Source organism: Lissotriton helveticus, chromosome 9 (genome assembly GCF_964261635.1).
Source record: "Lissotriton helveticus chromosome 9, aLisHel1.1, whole genome shotgun sequence".
Lineage (NCBI taxonomy): Eukaryota > Metazoa > Chordata > Amphibia > Caudata > Salamandridae > Lissotriton > Lissotriton helveticus.
The window spans coordinates 1077379051-1077397752 of NC_136070.1; the positions used below are offsets into that span (position 1 = coordinate 1077379051).

The following is an 18702-nucleotide window of genomic DNA, read 5'->3' on the forward strand; positions in this document are numbered from 1 at the left end:
CGGCCCATGGGATATCAGACCCAGAGGACACTGATTAAATGATGTTATCGTCAATGATTGTGGAAACCCTAGCGAGGGGTTATGGCCTGATGTGGCTCCTCGACATTCCCTCCATTTTTAAGTGATTAGATGTATTTGTGGTTATATGTGCTGTGTGGAGTTGCTAAATGTGAGGTGTTGTGCCGGAGGATGGTTGTTGATTTCACGCTCCAGGATTATGGCTTATAGTGCATTTCAGTGTCTTCCAGAGAAAATGTTTTCTTTTCATTTGTGGCCTATTACCAATACAAAGAACTGTCACACTAATATTAATTTCAACGCGCCCGGCCCGAAGTGGCTGTAGGCGGCATGCTGTGTTACTACGCACTGATTACTGTTCTTATTGACTGATGCCTGTTGATCACTTAAGCGATGCCGGCCATACCATGGTTGTAGGCATAGAGCTGTGTTCACGCTCTCAACTACCAATAAAGGTTTTTTGAAAGAAAAAAAAAAAAAAAGAGTGACGAGTGGGTGAATACAGCATAAGATGCAAGGTGACAGGGTGAAGAAAACAATATATACAAAGGCAATGGTTCTTCCTTGAGCAATGAGTAATGGTTGTTAGCTTAGAGAACCAAGGTTGATGGTGCGCCGAAAGTCGCGCTGTAAAAGGGTCGACGGCGTTTCGATCCTATTGAATCAAGATCTTAATCGGGACCGGGTTGCCAATTCGGGTAGTGTGTGGTTCCAGAAGTAAACGGGGAAACCAAAGGTCCAAGGGGATGTACTGTAAATTAAAGGAGGTGGCGTGGAGGTCCCCTGTGTAGTATTTGCGGCTGTGAAGTGTCCAAGGCCGAGGTCAATTGTATTGAACCATGGCACAAGCTCTGAGCCCCGAGCTGGCCAGGGGAACGGCACCGTCTTGAAGAGGAATGTCCGATAGGTTGTAAGGTGGCCTGGGGGGTCCACTGGGTGCGTGCGGCTCAGCACAGTCCAGAGCCAGGTATCACTTAAAAGGAAGCAAGGCACAGACTCGGAGCCCCGAGTCGGCCGAGGGGGAGGAAGGGCTTAGCCGGGTTTGAATCAAGGCGGCGGGGTCGTACGGGAAGGATCCCTTCGTCGGAGACTTTGTTGAAGCCTCGAGGTTTGGCGGGCAGCCGTCAGTAAATGGGGGCCAGGCTCGTGGTTCCGGGGCAGCCTAGTTGCAAGAATCTGCGTCGGGACAACAGTCGGTTGCCATGTACACATTAAACAGGGACGGACTCAGAATAGATCCATGTGGAACTCCTACTTTCATGGAGGGGATGAGGGCTGAAAGGGGCCCATACTGTTTGCTGGCGGTCTTCCAAATATGAAGTAAGCCACCGAAGTACCGTGCCTCCAATGCCACAGGCCTAAAGTCTGTGCAGAAGTAGAGCATGGGGCATGGTATCAAAAGCCGCGGAGAGGTCTAATAGTATCAGTACGGCTTTACCTCCTCTATCAAGCGTGCTTTTTATTGTTTCCGAAATTTCAAGTAGCGATGTCTCCGTACTGAAGTTGGCTCTAAACCCTAATTGACCTAGGTGTAGAACATGATTGGCCTCTATAAAATCGGTTATAACAGTATTTACATAGTTCTCCAAAACCTTTGACAAAAAGTAGCAGCAATATCGGCCTGTAATTGCTTACTACAGTAGGGTCTGCCGAGGTTTTTTTTAGAAGTGGTAAGATTTTCCCATCTTTGTGTACCCCTGACTGAGTGATATTCCACTACAACCACTGGTTTTGTAAACCATTATTTTTTGATTTGCCTGCACCACAGTGCCTTTGTCACTTACACCATATTACACTTTTCACAAGGGCCTGAAGAAAACCACCACACCTCTTAGGAGGGTACCAGGCTGAAACATGCCGACCTACTTTTTCATTCTATGACAGGTTGAATTCCCTCCTGTCATAGCCTGGTTTTAATCCTGGCCCAGGGGCACCCTAGTAAAGTTTGTTGCGAGTTAGTTTGAGCTCAAACTACTTTTTGCACCCCTCACCACACCCTGCTCACCTACAGGTTTAGCATACCTCTCTACCAAAGAAAACATCCCTGAGCTCCTCTCAGTAAGGGGGTTGTAGCCCGTATCATGACTAGGCTGTTAATGCGAGGAGGTTACCTTATGATGAAGCCTGCCACCTTTAGGTGGGTGAGGGAAACTGTCCTTTAAGAGGGACATCCTCTTAGCACTCTTCTATTCCACAGACCTAGGGGTCTCATTTGTGTTGTTGGTTTAATGAACTGGCATGACCAGTCATTCACAGTCATTGCAGTTGTATTGCTTGTATCATGTGGTATTAAAGTTTGCATTATCAGCCCCTCTGCTCTTCAGAACTACCACAAAAAACCTGCCTTTGTTGCATATTTGATTGACTGGATCTCTGAATTTTCGTCTTAATGGCCAGTCATTCACTATCATTGCAGTTGTATTGCTTGTATCATGTAGTATTAAAGTTTGCATTATCAGCCCTTCTGCTCTTCAGAACTACCACAACAAACCTGCCTTCGTTGCGTATTTGATTGACTGGATCTCTGAATTTTCTTCTTGTTTTTGCAGTTGAGTGACCTGGTGGCCCTGGTGCGTGGTAAACTGTCTAGAATGCAGAGAACTGTTCTCTCTGCTCTGATCGTAATTGAAGTCCATGCCAAGGATGTTGCTGCTAAACTTGTTGAAGAAAAAGTGACCAGTGTAAATGATTTTGAGTGGATCTCTCAGCTCAGGTATAGAATAACCTATTAACTATAAGTCGCAAATTACCACTCCTGTGTTTTTTCTCAAATTTGGTAAGAATATTTTGCTTGATGATGTGTTGTAGAACTACTGTGTTAAGTGCCAATGGGCCAATATTCCTTTAAAGGGCTTGTTTACATACAAAATAAAAATACAAACCTATGTCTACTCTAATAGGCTTCACTTAGATACAGCATTCTGTATAAAATCTACTAACAACATCAAAACAAACCCTACTTTAAGTACTTCAATGTTCATACCTACCTCAGACAGATACAAATGTTGCTATCACATACAAGCCTTGTTGTCTGGTTCACTTCTACCCGTTGCCTAGTTCAGAGTTTCATGCCCTTCAAGCAGGTGTTCTTTCAGTCTCACGAATGGCTCAGGACTTCTTTTCTCCTTTCAGAATTTTAGGGTTTTACAGCATATTGTTATTTTTTATTCTTCTTTGTCCCACACTTATTGAGATCAGACTTCACCTGGCTCTGTGTCTCGTTTCCATAGTCTATGGAAGCTACGTTTTGTGATGGAAACTTCTAACCCCAGATTTTTCACTTTGTGAATATCCCCAGGCACCAGACTGAATCCTGAAACTCAAAAAACAGTGGTCCTGTGTGTCGTTAGGTAGTGCTGTGGGACACCGCACTAACTTTGTTCTACTCCAGAAGTGATTTGCTGAGCTGCATATAAGCGTCAAGCGCGCTGACATCAGTTCTTTTCTTTCTCTATCTTCAGACGTGTATCCAGAGCTCCACTCCTTTTTTCTCATTTTTTGAAGTAAATCTTTCTGTCTGATTTTCTTACTTAAATTCTTCCGGTGTGCAAGGGAATATGTCATCTGCTAAGACTTCAGGGTTTAAAACTTGTAGGCACAGTCACAAACATATATCTGTGACAGATCCTCAACAGGTGTGCCTCTGGTGTTTGGGTATGGTACATGACCCCAAGGTCTGCAACTACTATGCCCAGGTGAATCTGAAAGCCACTCAAGAACATGAAGCAAAGCTCTTTGTGGTAAAACACTGCGAGTCTCGATGCATGTCCTGCTCCTGGTCGAAGGAAAGAGTGCGCCCCTGTTTCTGCTCATAAAGCCGTTCCCTCAGCAGATCTTTTTCACAATCAAAGTGCTCTGGTAAATCCGAAAAGAAGCATAAAAAGTCCTAGTGGGACTCTGACTCTTCACGCCATTCTCATTCTCCAGAGAAGGCATGAGAGTGTCACTGTGTCTCCAGGTCTCGCTCCATTTACAGCAAGATGCTGATTCTAGCCTTGATCTCATAGGTGACCGCGCAGCAGGTTGCGACCTCTAGAGAGCACATACTACATATCTTCAGCAAGCTTCCTTCTCTCTCTCTCGTGTGGCATCAGGCCCCAGGGATACCCAGGGGCCTTAAATTAGTTTGCCACCGGTCCTGCGTGTGCCCTTGGAACTTGCTTCAGGTTCCACACTGGCGTGAGTCCCAACTTCTGGTCCAGTACCAATATATTCATCTTGTGAACATCAATGCCGGCACCAGAGGATGATCCACAACTTATTGGGGTATCCGACTCTAAGCCTAATTCACCCTGACTGATATAGCACCCAGATCCTGATGTGGCACAGCCAGCACTCAGTTCCTCTGACTATACCATTACTGTGCAGTCTCACACAAATGCTGCACCAACTTTTTGGACTCAAACTAGAGTCAGCCATGTGGAAGTTTGTCATCCAATCGAACCTAGACTCCACTGTTTGTCCAAGGAAGGCTTTTTAGACAGGAGTGGTGGTCCAATGCCATGCATGGATGAGATCCTCCATGGGTGTCCAGGCATCCCTAATGGCAGTGGCAGCCGGCATGGCTCACAGGTGGCGGTGGGAGTGGGGTCGTGCGAGGAGTGGGGGGGTCTCGTACATTTGAAAAAAACCCATTAAAAACAAAAAATAAATAAACATACCGTTGCGCCGGGTTCCGCGTCCCCGCTCCTGCTCTTTTCTGACAGAAACAAAGCCTGGCCCCACTGACCAATCACAACGCTGCTATGCAGCATTGTGATTGGTAGGCATCCAGGCTCCCCATACCAATCACAACACTGCAATGCAGTGCTGTGATTGGTGTTGAGCGTCCTGGTTGGACGCTCAACCAGGGAACGGGAGCCTGGGCTTGTTCCCCATGCAGCCTGCATGGAGAATGGGGAAAGTGCGCATGACTGGTTTGGGCGGACCGAGAGGGCAAACCGCTCCTCCCCTGCCCTGCTCCAAGAGCAGAGCAGCCACGCCCAACCGCCTACGGTCAAAGAGACAAGAAAAATAAAATGATAATAACTGAAAGCAGTGGGGCAACTCTCCTCCGCTATATCGGAGGAGCCGCCACTGCCTAATGGACATGCCCTATGGTGTTTCCCATTTATTCGGAGAAAGACAGCTGCATCTCCGAACCCGCTTTGTTTTTTTTTACGCCAGTTCAGCAATCTCTCCAATCAGGAATATGCCAGGAACTTGGCATACCAACAATGTCATCCCCCGCTGGTCACACTGCAGGCTTCCCAGTTCTTTCCAGGTTGGGCTGTGGACCCAACAGACAAAGACCAGGCTGTCGAGGTCAGTGCACGTCTCAATCCCCTGCCCTTCCAGTTTCAAAACCTCTTTAGTGCACCTGTAGTGGCATAAAGCCATCCTGTAGGAGGGTGGTTAGCCACTTCCTTCAGGGGTGGCAACTGGGCTACACATTGCTTGTCTTTTTTGACCCACCACAGCTGATGAATACATCAGAGCAGCTTTCAGAGGACCATGTGCCCTTTTTACGCCAGGAGGTGTTAGTTCTTTTGGCCAAAGGAGACATAGAGATGTACAAGCCTCAGATGTGGGCACTGGCTGTTATTCCTGCTACTTACTTGTGCCGAAGAAAGCAGAGCACTTCATCCGATTTTGGATCTTTAGCCTCCTCAAAGCCTTTCTGCGAAAGTGCAAATTCAAGTTGCTTATGCTGGTCCAGGCTCTATTTACTCTGGATCCTGGAAACTGGATGGTGGCACGGGACCTGAGGATGCCAAAATTAATATTGCAGTCTTGCAGACCCACTAGTTTCACCTGCGGTTCAAGGTGGGCCACGGGCACTTTCAATTTGCAGTGCTCCTTTCAACCTCACCTGTGCCCCTTGGGTGTTCACCAGAGTGATGTTGGTTGTCAATATCCATGTTCAGATATTGGAGTCTGAGTCTTCCCCTACCTCGGCGTCTGCAACCCTCGTGACAGTATTGGAGTTGTCAATCAAGCAGCCTCTGTTTTGGGTCTCTTAGCATGGCTCTGTGGCTTAGTGGCCTACTGGCCTCCTGATCCTGCTCGCCAACCATCGCAGGTGGCACATGCAAGCCCTGCAGTTGGCTCATAAATCTCAGTAGGGCCAGCACCAAGAGAACTTTTCAGATTTCATCAAGATTTCAGAGGAGGCTGCGAAAGATCTGCAGTGGTTGCTGCTCGACTGCAACTGAACCAGAGGCAGACCTCTCTCCCTACCTTGCCCAGAGCTGAAGGTGGTGATTGTTTCATCAATACTGAGTTGGGGAGGTCATCTGGGAGAGATGGAGACCAGAGGATTCTACTTTCCAGTGGAGACTTGCCTCCACATCAACATGATGGCATTGTGGCTGATTCGCTTGGCGCTGCAGGCCTTCTTGCTAGCCATCAAAGAGAGGCTGTAGCAAGTTCTCAATAAAAACACCTCCACATATGGTATTGCAACAAACAGGGCATGGTGTGGTCCTGGGTCCTATGCAAGGAGATTCTGTGTCTCTGGAACTGGCTGCATCATCAGGACATCCCTGATTATACACCACTTGTAGGATCTTTAGATGCCAGGGCCAACAAACTCAGGCAATGATACCTAGCGGATCATCAATGGCAGTTAAACCTGGAGGTGCTGCAGGGCATCTCCCAACAATGGGTATAACCCTGGTTGAATCTCTGTGCTACCTCCAAGAACATGCAGTTTCAACGATTTTGCACGCTGGAGTTCCCAAGAAGGCTATCTCTTGGAGGCACATTCCAGATAGACTGGATGGCAGGACTCCTGTCTGCCTTCCTGCCAGTATCTCGTTTGCCCTGAGTTCTAAAAAAGACCAGGAACGGCCGGCACAAGTCATCTTTATGGCTCAAGATTGGTCCAGGAGAATGTAGTCTCTACTACTTCTGGGCCTGAGCATCGGTCCTCCAATTAAGCTGCCGCTTTGCGATGATCTTCTGTCACAGTAGCAGTGAAGAGCCTTGCAGCCAGACCTCTGCAACCTACAGCGCCACACGTGGAGATTCAGCAGTGGCAGTTGATCTCCTTTGATCTTCCTTCTCAAATCAATTACATAATTCTGTCAGCCAGGTGTACTTCCATGAAATCCGAGCATGCCAGCCACTGAGATAAGTTTGTTGCTTGGTTTGGCACCCATCAGACTGACCCATTCCAGGTCATAGTGTTAGATGTCTTATTTCGTGCTTGGCTCAGCAAGATGTTGCAGTGGACACTGTTAAAGGTAACTTGTCAGCCCCATAATTCTTTATATATTTGCCGGACATCCATCGTTGTTAAAATAACATGTTGTGATAATTTTTTTTAAAGGTTATCAACATGTGTTTCTGCCAAAGCCCCTTGTGATGCCACAGTGGGGCTTAAATGTAGTTCTCACTTTCTTCATTTTACCCCTTATGAGCTGATGCATAGTTGTCCATTGCACCTCCAGACCTTGAAAACGTTTTTTGTTTGCAATAACATCAACATGGCCTGTGAATGAACTTCAGGCCCTCTCCGTCCAGAAGCCTTATGCAACTTTTTTACCAGACAAACTGGTATTAAGAACTTGAGTTGCATTCATGCCGATGTTATTTATGCCATTGCACATCGGACAACTCATCACTCTTCTCACCTTTGCTCCACCTCATTCGTTGAAGGACTCCATTGCTTGGACCCCAAGAGAGAACTGAGCATTTACACCGATCGAACCAAGGAGCATTTGTGTGACAATCAGCTCTTTGTGATGTTTGTCTCTGGCAAAGAAGGGAAAGCAATGTAGAAGCAGACCATCTCACAATGGATAGTCCTCTTTCTGTTAAGATCTGCAAAGCATTGGCCAAGAAGATGCCTCCATGAGGTTTTAGGGATCATACCACAAGAGCCAAGGCTGCTACCACTGCATTGGCATGTGGGAATGCCTGTTCTGGATATTTGTCAGGCTGCAATGTTGGCACCAGTAAACACATTCACGAAGCACTCTTACTTTGACAGTTAGGTCCATTAGGATGGGTATTTTACCCTTGGGGTCCGGCAGAACATTTTGAGCAGAGCCCATCCATAACCCTACCACCTTGTGTGGTACTGCTTTGCTATCTATTCACAAGGGAGGAATCTGCAGTTAGAAGTATCCATCAGAAGAACAAGTTGCTTACCTTCTGTAATGTAATGTGGATTTGTAGAGTACTGCTTGGCACCCGCGAGGGTATCCAGGTTGCTGTTGCAGTTTTCTGATGGATACTCTATGTAACCACAGTTTCCTCACAGCCCGCCTTACTCCGTGTTCTGTGGAATAGTTTACTTTTCCATTTAAATATGCCCCAATTCACGGATTTGCACATTGGTCCTTCCAATTTGCTGACTAGCTCTGCCGTTGAAGATATAGGCTCACCTAGTAAATGGTGGTGCATGGGTGGTGCTTATGTGTGGCTCTGCTCGTCACTTCTGGAGTGGAACGAGGTCGGCACAGAGTCCCATGGCACCAACTATCAGCGTGCATAAGCACTGATTTTGATTTTCCGGATCTGGCCGGGGATATTCACTCGGCGAGGAATCCGCAGTTAGATAGAGTATTCACCAAAAAGTGCTTTACTGACGGTAAGTAACTTGTTCATCTGCTATCTGAAGTTTGGACCTATCCACAGACATGTGATGTTCAATGAAGTCTGAAGGTTAACTTGCTCTTTGTTGCTCCTTCTTGGTACCCCGATGTACCCGGTCTACTGGCTTCATGCCACTATCTTTGTTATGTTGACTGCATTGTACATTCTCATATAAAGCACTTTCGTCCCTGTCTTCAATGCCCATAATATTCTGCTTCTTGTTGTATGACATCCGAAATAGTGAGCCTTCTCGAATCTTACAAACATGATCCATTACTTTCATAACTGGTTTTATTATATTGCCATTTATATGTCCTGAAATTATATTTTATTGTTAGATACTACTGGACAAGGGACGATCTCTACATCCGAGCGGTGAATGCAGAATTCATTTATGGCTATGAATATCTTGGGAACACAGGACGTCTTGTGATTACTCCTCTGACGGACAGGTTTGTAAGTCTGTAATTTCATGGCATACAGATGTTTTCAGTATGGTGTTTGAGACACATGGGATTAGCATAAACTCACGTAAATATTAATCGGTGCCAATTTTAGAATAAAGTGGTATTCTATGCAGATATCTATCAGCAGCAGATTAAACTAGTTGGGTCTCTGAATTAACCAATGTCTACATCCGTTATCTTTAGTGTACCTTTTTGATAACTTCTCTCACCAAATAAAATCTTAGATTTAGAATTTTTCAAGAAATGACTAAAGTCAAATATCAATTAACAGTGGGAGAAGATAGTAATCATCATTAGAGCGTTGGCATTCTTATTCACATCTCCAACTGTTGTCCTTTTAACCCACGACAGGGGTTTACTTTTCCAACTTGAGCATATTTTTACCAGATGAAAGGTAAACTATTTTCTGTTACCTTTCTATTACTTTTTGGATTTTTTATGATTTAGCGAGACCCATACCCTAAGAGGCCCTTCTCCTTTGTTGTAAAAACAAATTGGTCAGTGGATATTGTGTAAGTCAAATGACTAGATGTATGGTGGTTCACCAATATGCCCAGAACTAGGTTTAAATTGTGTCAGAGCTATCTATACACCACAGTAAGTGGCCACCATAATCTAAAGCAATCTGATGCCTCTGTTGTGTGTAGCTTTTGTTTTTCTGAGATCACACAGGTTGAAAGGGGAATAGTTCTTTCTTTTACTTCATTAAAATAGTTATGTACAAATGCTTATGTTGCTTAATATATTGGTTAAGGCATTGCAGATTAAATTGCATATTATTTATTTTCTATGGGGAGTACGAACCTGAGATAAATCATTTATAATTCTTAACTTACCCACATTTATTTGTTTTCAAACTCTAATGGTATTATATAGCTAAAGTTCTGTCCGGGCTACGATTTAGTGGAGGAAAACGTAAGTAACTGGATTCCTGTTGCCACAAACAGCAAGCAAGGAAATAACTACACAGTTTCACAGATAGGTAGTGCTTAGACACCACTGCTTATAGAAGCACCCCAAAAACGTAAACAAAAAGCATCTGGACATCAATCATACTATGCTTTGAAGAATGTATTTTTCATGTATCGTGGATTTGTTCAGTCAGTAATATTGGATATAGTCCCAATAGGAGAGGGTAGGTAATTTCCTGTGCAAGAGGGAGATGTATGCTTGGGGCTCTTAAGTATTGTTTGTGATCTTGAAAAGTGCTTGCATTTGTGACCTGTTGTTTCCTCTATTGTGATTAGGTGTTATCTGACACTGACTGGAGCCCTGCATCTCAAGTTTGGGGGAGCCCCAGCTGGCCCTGCTGGAACTGGAAAAACTGAAACTACCAAAGATCTTGGCAAAGCTCTTGCCATACAAACCGTTGTATTTAACTGCTCTGACCAGCTTGACTTCATGGCAATGGGGAAGTTCTTTAAAGGACTCGCCAGGTATGTCCGCTTATAAAAGCAATGTGTTGTACTATGTGAAACCTATAAGCTGTGTGATTAAGAACCACACATGACACTACTGTACATCAGCTGAATGTGCCTTGAGACACTGCTGCTACCAGCGACATAAATCTCTAGTCAGTAGATGACCGCATTTCCAAATCTAACTTCGTCTTACATATCGACACAACTCTATAGGAATATTACTATGGGAAGGGAATTGAATGTGCCATAGTTAAGCTGAATGGAAACTACTATAAAGTATACGACTATGTGGTGCTGAATGGGTGATGTTCTGCTTCTTGACCATGGTACAATGAAGATGCTCTGAATATGAGAATTCATCAGAAGTATTTTTGGACATTAGGAATCCTGCCAGTAGCACCATGAGAAGAGAACAGACATGTGTAAGCAAGCAGGGACCTTATAGAAAAATCATCTTCATGGAATTTGTAACACACTTCACTTTCCAGGGGCATGAAGACACAGTGGGAATTTGAGTGTAGGAGGGAAAGTCTGGTCTGGGGAAAACTGCCAGGAGCAAAGAAGTGTGTTCAAGGTACTTCAAAGTTCAGAAGAAGGGCCTGAATACAGAATATAGGTTTGTTTTGAACCAAACTGCTGCAGTCAATTGAGTGATACATTTAGGATGCTAACACTTTACCAAACGAAATGTAAGCCACAGATCCACAGGACACATATTTCCGCATGACTTTTGGACACAACAGACCATTCCTTGGCTTCACAGTGAGTAATGGTTTCTTCTAGTTTAAATCCCACCATCCAGCCTAGAATCTGATCAGAGATCTTTCTCTAAATTCATGCTATAGTTTGGGGATTACAGATACCTAATTTGTGGGTGTAGCTGATATCCTATAATGCATACTGAGGGAGTGTTCTAGAGGCCTTATTGTGAAATAATTGTACACCACCCACATTAATCATACTGAGAAAAGGTCCAGGGCATGTATAAAGGGTAAAGCTCAGTTATCTCAGTATTAATTCGCTGTAGAATAACCATTAATGCTCTTCAAGCATTGGTACTAGGGGCTTCAGGAGTGAGAATCCCCCTTCTCGCGCTTTTGTTTAAGACAAAAGATCACCTCACATAAACACGTTTGTCTTTTCTGTTCCGATTCAGAGAGGACCTGGCTTGGCTGTTCGAAGCTGGACTCTTCCTTTTGGAACAGGGTTAAGACTGATTTGCATACAAGTCTTATAAGAGGTGGCATGGTGGGCAAAATAACAGTGGATTAGAATACTACCCCAAGGGATTGCCAGTGGTTAGACTTATTGCAAGCACCCTCCCTTCACCTTTTGTTGTGTCTTAGTGAATTTGTGGTATGACATCTTAATTGACTACTTGAGAAGCACTAAGAAGTAGCAACAGAAAAAGCTATGAAAGTCACATTCTGAGGGGAGCATTTTTACATCATACACTTCAGAGTTGTGGAAGGCAGGCCTTTGTTTCCAATTAGTGCCCTTCTTAACATTAATTGATAGACCGGTACAGCCTGGTTGTTTCATTACTTCTTTTGATATCGATTAAAGTATGACTTAACATGTGTCTACTAGTTGCATCTGTTTGTATAACATTTTTAATTTGTATGCAATTTTAGGGCTAGTTATAAAACATTGAATTTATTTGGGGAGATTACATAAGGAGGTTATAGAGTGTGCTTTAATCCAGTCAACTCCAGCCCGTTACAAAATGGCATGTCTGGGACTGGTTTCAACAAGAATATATGTGCAATGAATCTCCATTGGATAGCACAGCCCAGAGTTTCACTGCTTAGCCCAGCCCTGTAAAACCATCAGCATGACATTGTACCTGAATGCTCACTTATTGCTCTCAATGCAGGTACAGAAGGCTGCTAGTTTCGAGGCATGCATGGGGGGCCTATTCCTCCTCTACCTCATAAGAGGGATATTCTCTGAAGTCTTAAGGGGACAAAGACCAATAGTGATATTGTTACCAGGCGGCAAATCTTGCTGTATGTTGATATTCAGAGGAAGTTGCTAGTGTAGTTTTGGTTGTCTGAAAGCTACTCTCTGAGCTTGGTGAGGTCATTTTTGTAGTAAGACCGTAAAATACGTTTAGTAAACCTTTAAGATGCATTACAATTAAAAAAGACACTGGCATTAGCAAACATCACTAACTATGTAGCAGTTCTGAATGTAGAATGCTTTTCTGATTCCTGGGGCAAAACATTAATATGAGCACTCACTTGTACTAGAGTTCTGATGGGACTAAGGTTGCTTTCCACGGTTGTAGAAGCCAAGTTGCAAAAAACACTAGTGGGAACTGCTGTTAAAGGTCTAGTGTGCCTGGAAGGCTGTATGACCTTGAAGCTGGGGAAATCCCGGGGAAAAAAAGAAGAGCTGGAACTTCAAGTGGATGCTCATGGAAACTAAGAGTCTGTTTGCCATCACCCTTGCTCTGGCTGTGAACAGAAGGTGATAGAGACCTTTGCCTAAATTACCTTATCTGAGTCGCAGGGATCAAATTCAGCAATAACGGCAACTTTCATTCCCTAACAAACACTGTGCTGTACTGTCTAAAAATCACTGCCCCCCAAAGTTAGCCTTTGCTGCTTGCTATAACCTTTAACAGATGTAAGGACATATCTCAGGATTATCAGTTACTCTCCCCAACAGTCCTGTATTTGTGTTCTCGATCTTAAATGCTTTTTAGGTCTCGGCAACGAGAACTATTGTCACCAAGTAAGCTCGCAAGGGAGTACAGAGCGGTGCACGAGCCGACCAGGGTCTGTGGACGCGCACACACAAAGGCAGGCAGGCAGGCACACACCAGACACACACAGACAGACACACGCACGCACACAGACACACGCACACACACACACCCTCCCTCCCTCTCTGCCCACTCCCTCTCTGCCGCCCCCCCTCTACCCCCACTCACCGGGCTCTTTCCCTCCGCAGCGGGTCAGTCATGGCAGCAGGGAGGCTCTGTGTCTTCTCCGGCGATCTTCAGCTGATGTGCACGCTCACGCTGCGTCTCCTGCGCGCCCACCACGCTGTTTCGTGCCCGTTGATCCTCAGCTTGTGATTACTACTCCTTCTAACCCGGATTATAAATTACTATTTCTTGGTTCTCTAACTCCACTCTGTTGATTCGTAACAAACTGATATTCAGCACATTTCACAGTCTCGCTTTTGCTTCTCATAAATACAATACGATTATTTTAAGCAATGTCTACCCTTCTTTTGGTTCTGTGCCTATTATGCTTCGGACTATAGAGTTTTAGAAAGTGTGGTGGAAGATTCCATGATCAGTGGTGTGCACAGAGTGAGTGTGCAGAGTGCAGAGTAGTGAGTGCAGAGTAGTGAGTGCAGAGTAGTGAGTGCAGAGTAGTGAGTGCAGAGTGTGTGGGCAGAGAGAGTGTGTGGGCAGAGAGAGTGTGCAGACAGTGTGCAGAGTGAGTGTGCAGAGTAGTGAGTGCAGAGGAGTGAGTGCAGAGGAGTGAGTGCAGATGAGTGAGTGCAGAGTAGTGAGTGCGCAGAGTAGTGAGTGCGCAGAGTAGTGAGTGCTGAGTAGTGAGTGCAGAGTAGTGAGTGCAGAGTAGTGAGTAGTGAGTGCAGAGTAGTGAGTAGTGAGTGCAGAGTAGTGAGTAGTGAGTGCAGAGTAGTGAGTGCAGAGTAGTGAGTGCAGAGTAGTGAGTGCAGAGTAGTGAGTGCAGAGTAGTGAGTGCAGAGTAGTGAGTAGTGAGTGCAGAGTAGTGAGTAGTGAGTGCAGAGTAGTGAGTGCAGAGTAGTGAGTGCAGAATGCAGAGTAGTGAGTGCAGAATGCAGAGTAGTGAGTGCAGAGTAGTGAGTAGTGAGTGCAGAGTAGTGAGTAGTGAGTGCAGAGTAGTGAGTGCAGAGTAGTGAGTGCAGAGTAGTGAGTGCAGAGTAGTGAGTGCAGAGTAGTGAGTGCAGAGTAGTGAGTAGTGAGTGCAGAGTAGTGAGTGCAGAGTGCAGAGTAGTGAGTGCAGAGTAGTGAGTGCAGAGTGCAGAGTAGTGAGTGCAGAGTAGTGAGTGCAGAGTGCAGAGTAGTGAGTGCAGAGTGCAGAGTAGTGAGTGCAGAGTAGTGAGTGCAGAGTGCAGAGTAGTGAGTAGTGAGTGCAGAGTAGTGAGTAGTGAGTGCAGAGTAGTGAGTAGTGAGTGCAGAGTAGTGAGTGCAGAGTGCAGAGTAGTGAGTGCAGAGTAGTGAGTAGTGAGTGCAGAGTAGTGAGTAGTGAGTGCAGAGTAGTGAGTAGTGAGTGCAGAGTAGTGAGTGCAGAGTAGTGAGTAGTGAGTGCAGAGTAGAGAGTAGTGAGTGCAGAGTGCAGAGTAGTGAGTGCAGAGTGCAGAGTAGTGAGTGCAGAGTAGTGAGTGCAGAGTAGTGAGTGCAGAGTAGTGAGTGCAGAGTAGTGAGTGCAGAGTAGTGAGTGCAGAGTGCAGAGTAGTGAGTGCAGAGTAGTGAGTGCAGGTGAGTGCAGTGCAGGTGAGTGCAGTGCAGGTGAGTGTAGTGCAGGTGAGTGCAGTGCAGTGCAGTGAAGGTCAGTGCAGTGAAGGTCAGTGCAGTGCAGTGCAGTGCAGTGCAGGTGAGTGCAGTGCAGTGCAGGTGAGTGCAGTGCAGTGGAGTGCAGGTGAGTGCAGTGCAGGTGAGTGCAGTGCAGGTGAGTGCAGTGCAGGTGAGTGCAGGTGAGTGCAGTGCAGTGCAGGCGAGTGCAGTGCAGTGCAGGCGAGTGCAGTGCAGTGCAGGTGAGTGCAGTGCAGTGCAGGTGAGTGCAGTGCAGTGGAGTGCAGGTGAGTGCAGTGCAGGTCAGTGCAGGTGAGTGCAGTGCAGGTGAGTGCAGTGCAGGTGAGTGCAGTGCAGGTGAGTGCAGTGCAGTGCAGGTGAGTGCAGTGCAGGTGAGTGCAGTGCAGTGCAGGTGAGTGCAGTGCAGGTGAGTGCAGTGCAGTGCAGGTGAGTGCAGTGCAGTGCAGGTGAGTGCAGTGCAGTGCAGGTGAGTGCAGTGCAGGTGAGTGCAGTGCAGGTGTGTGCAGTGCAGGTGAGTGCAGTGCAATGCAGGTGAGTGCAGTGCAGGTGAGTGCAGTGCAGTGCAGTGCAGGTGAGTGTAGTGCAGTGCAGGTGAGTGCAATGCAGGTGAGTGCAGTGCAGGTGAGTGCAGTGCAGATGAGTGCAGTGCAGGTGAGTGCAGTGCAGGTGAGTGCAGTGCGTGCAGTGCAGGTGAGTGCAGTGCGTGCAGTGCAGGTGAGTGCAGTGCAGGTGAGTGCAGTGCAGTGCAGGTGAGTGCAGTGCAGGTGAGTGCAGTGCAGGCGAGTGCATTGCAGTGCAGGTGAGTGCAGTGCAGGTGAGTGCAGTGCAGGCGAGTGCAGGTGAGTGCAGTGCAGGTGAGTGCAGTGCAGTGCAGGTCAGTGCAGGTGAGTGCAGTGCAGTGCAGGTGAGTGCAGTGCAGGTGAGTGCAGTGCAGTGCAGTGCAGTGCAGTGCAGTGCAGTGCAGGTGAGTGCAGTGCAGGTGAGTGCAGTGCAGGTGAGTGCAGTGCAGGTGAGTGCAGTGCAGTGCAGGTGAGTGCAGTGCAGTGCAGGTGAGTGCAGTGCAGTGCAGTGCAGGTGAGTGCAGTGCAGTGCAGTGCAGGTGAGTGCAGTGCAGTGCAGGTGAGTGCAGTGCAGTGCAAGTGAGTGCAGTGCAGGTGAGTGCAGTGCAGGTGAGTGCAGTGCAGGTGAGTGCAGTGCAGGTGAGTGCAGTGCAGTGCAGGTGAGTGCAGTGCAGGTGAGTGCAGTGCAGGTGAGTGCAGTGCAGGTGAGTGCAGTGCAGGTGAGTGCAGTGCAGTGCAGGTGAGTGCAGTGCAGTGCAGTGGAGTGCAGGTGAGTGCAGTGCAGGTGAGTGCAGTGCAGGTGAGTGCAGTGCAGGTGAGTGCAATGCAGGTGAGTGCAGTGCAGGTGAGTGCAGTGCAGGCGAGTGCAGTGCAGTGTAGGTGAGTGCAGTGCAGTGCAGGTGAGTGCAGTGCAGTGGAGTGCAGGTGAGTGCAGTGCAGGTGAGTGCAGTGCAGGTGAGTGCAGTGCAGGTGAGTGCAGTGCAGTGCAGTGCAGGTGAGTGCAGTGCAGTGCAAGTGAGTGCAGTGCAGGTGAGTGCAGTGCAGGTGAGTGCAGTGCAGGTGAGTGGAGTGCAGTGCAGGTGAGTGCAGTGCAGGTGAGTGCAGTGCAGGTGAGTGCAGTGCAGGTGAGTGCAGTGCAGGTGAGTGCAGTGCAGGTGAGTGCAGTGCAGTGCAGGTGAGTGCAGTGCAGGTGAGTGCAGTGCAGTGGAGTGCAGTGCAGTGGAGTGCAGTGCAGGTGAGTGCAGTGCAGGTGAGTGCAGTGCAGGTGAGTGCAGTGCAGGTGAGTGCAGTGCAGGTGAGTGCAGTGCAGGCGAGTGCAGTGCAGTGCAGGTGAGTGCAGTGCAGTGGAGTGCAGTGGAGTGCAGGTGAGTGCAGTGCAGGTGAGTGCAGTGCAGGTGAGTGCAGTGCAGGTGAGTGCAGTGCAGGTGAGTGCAGTGCAGGTGAGTGCAGTGCAGGTGAGTGCAGTGCAGTGCAGGTGAGTGCAGTGCAGGTGAGTGCAGTGCAGTGCAGGTGAGTGCAGTGCAGGTGAGTGCAGTGCAGGTGAGTGCAGTGCATGTGTGTGCAGTGCAGGTGAGTGCAGTGCAATGCAGGTGAGTGCAATGCAGGTGAGTGCAGTGCAGTGCAGTGCAGGTGAGTGTAGTGCAGTGCAGGTGAGTGCAGTGCAGGTGAGTGCAGTGCAGGTGAGTGCAGTGCAGTGCAGATGAGTGCAGTGCAGGTGAGTGCAGTGCAGGTGAGTGCAGTGCGTGCAGTGCAGGTGAGTGCAGTGCGTGCAGTGCAGGTGAGTGCAGTGCAGGTGAGTGCAGTGCAGTGCAGGTGAGTGCAGTGCAGGTGAGTGCAGTGCAGGCGAGTGCATTGCAGTGCAGGTGAGTGCAGTGCAGGTGAGTGCAGTGCAGGCGAGTGCAGGTGAGTGCAGTGCAGGTGAGTGCAGTGCAGGTCAGTGCAGGTGAGTGCAGTGCAGTGCAGGTGAGTGCAGTGCAGTGCAGGTGAGTGCAGTGCAGGTGAGTGCAGTGCAGGTGAGTGCAGTGCAGGTGAGTGCAGTGCAGGTGAGTGCAGTGCAGGTGAGTGCAGTGCAGGTGAGTGCAGTGCAGGTGAGTGCAGTGCAGGTGAGTGCAGTGCAGTGCAGTGCAGGTGAGTGCAGTGCAGTGCAAGTGAGTGCAGTGCAGGTGAATGCAGTGCAGGTGAGTGCAGTGCAGGTGAGTGCAGTGCAGGTGAGTGCAGTGCAGGTGAGTGCAGGTGAGTGCAGTGCAGTGCAGGTGAGTGCAGTGCAGGTGAGTGCAGTGCAGGTGAGTGCAGTGCAGTGCAGTGCAGGTGAGTGCAGTGCAGGTGAGTGCAGTGCAGGTGAGTGCAGTGCAGTGCAGGTGAGTGCAGTGCAGGTGAGTGCAGGTGAGTGCAGTTGAGTGCAGTGCAGGTGAGTGCAGTGCAGTGCTGGTGAGTGCAGTTGAGTGCAGTGCAGGTGAGTGCAGTTGAGTGCAGAGTGGTGTGTATTGACAATGTAAATGACAATGCCATTTATTTATGATTTAAAGGGAAAAAAAATGTCATGAGCAATGCCAATAGCTCTACCTTTAATGATGCCGAGACCATTGCATTGTAAATGCTTGTTTCTAAAGGAGTCACTGATTTTTTCTTTTAGCTCTGGAGCATGGGCCTGCTTTGATGAGTTTAACCGGATCGATGTTGAAGTACTTTCAGTGGTAGCCCAGCAGATCGCAACAATTCAGAAGGCTCAACAGCAGAGGGTGAGTCTTGTATAAAGTTAGAGGGGGTATAAAAAAGAACCTCCATGCCAGCATCTTAGAACTTGTAAACATCTCTGTGTGTTATCCTGAGTGTATACCCCTATCTCATTATTTGCAGTTTCAGGAGGCCGGTCTGCTTCAACAGACATGCACTACAGCTGTGCCTGTTACACCACATGAACTTAATTTTTCTGATGGATTGTTTGCTGAGTGGAAAGTAAAAACAGGTTTAGGATTGTGTCTTTTCCCCAAATGATGTCTGCATTGAGCAACAGAAAGTGGATGGTGTCTTCGGCTACTTAAGGCATGTTTTTCCATATTCCAGTTGTTCCATAGCAGAATAAATGTCTATGTTTCATGGTGGATGATTAGCAT

At 47.4% G+C, this 18702-nt stretch overlaps 1 protein-coding gene across 2 annotated transcripts in view; it reads left to right on the forward strand.

Annotated features, from left to right (window-relative positions):
* The window catches only part of DNAH1 (dynein axonemal heavy chain 1), a 1443760-nt gene that overhangs the window by 441659 nt on the left and 983399 nt on the right, over nt 1-18702 (forward strand). For both annotated transcript variants that reach the window (XM_078661462.1, XM_078661463.1), the window contains exons 28-31: nt 2568-2731; nt 8940-9053; nt 10316-10504; nt 18222-18327. In XM_078661462.1, coding sequence (XP_078517588.1) covers nt 2568-2731; nt 8940-9053; nt 10316-10504; nt 18222-18327 — 573 coding nt within the window. The remainder of the gene's footprint in view (nt 1-2567; nt 2732-8939; nt 9054-10315; nt 10505-18221; nt 18328-18702) is intronic.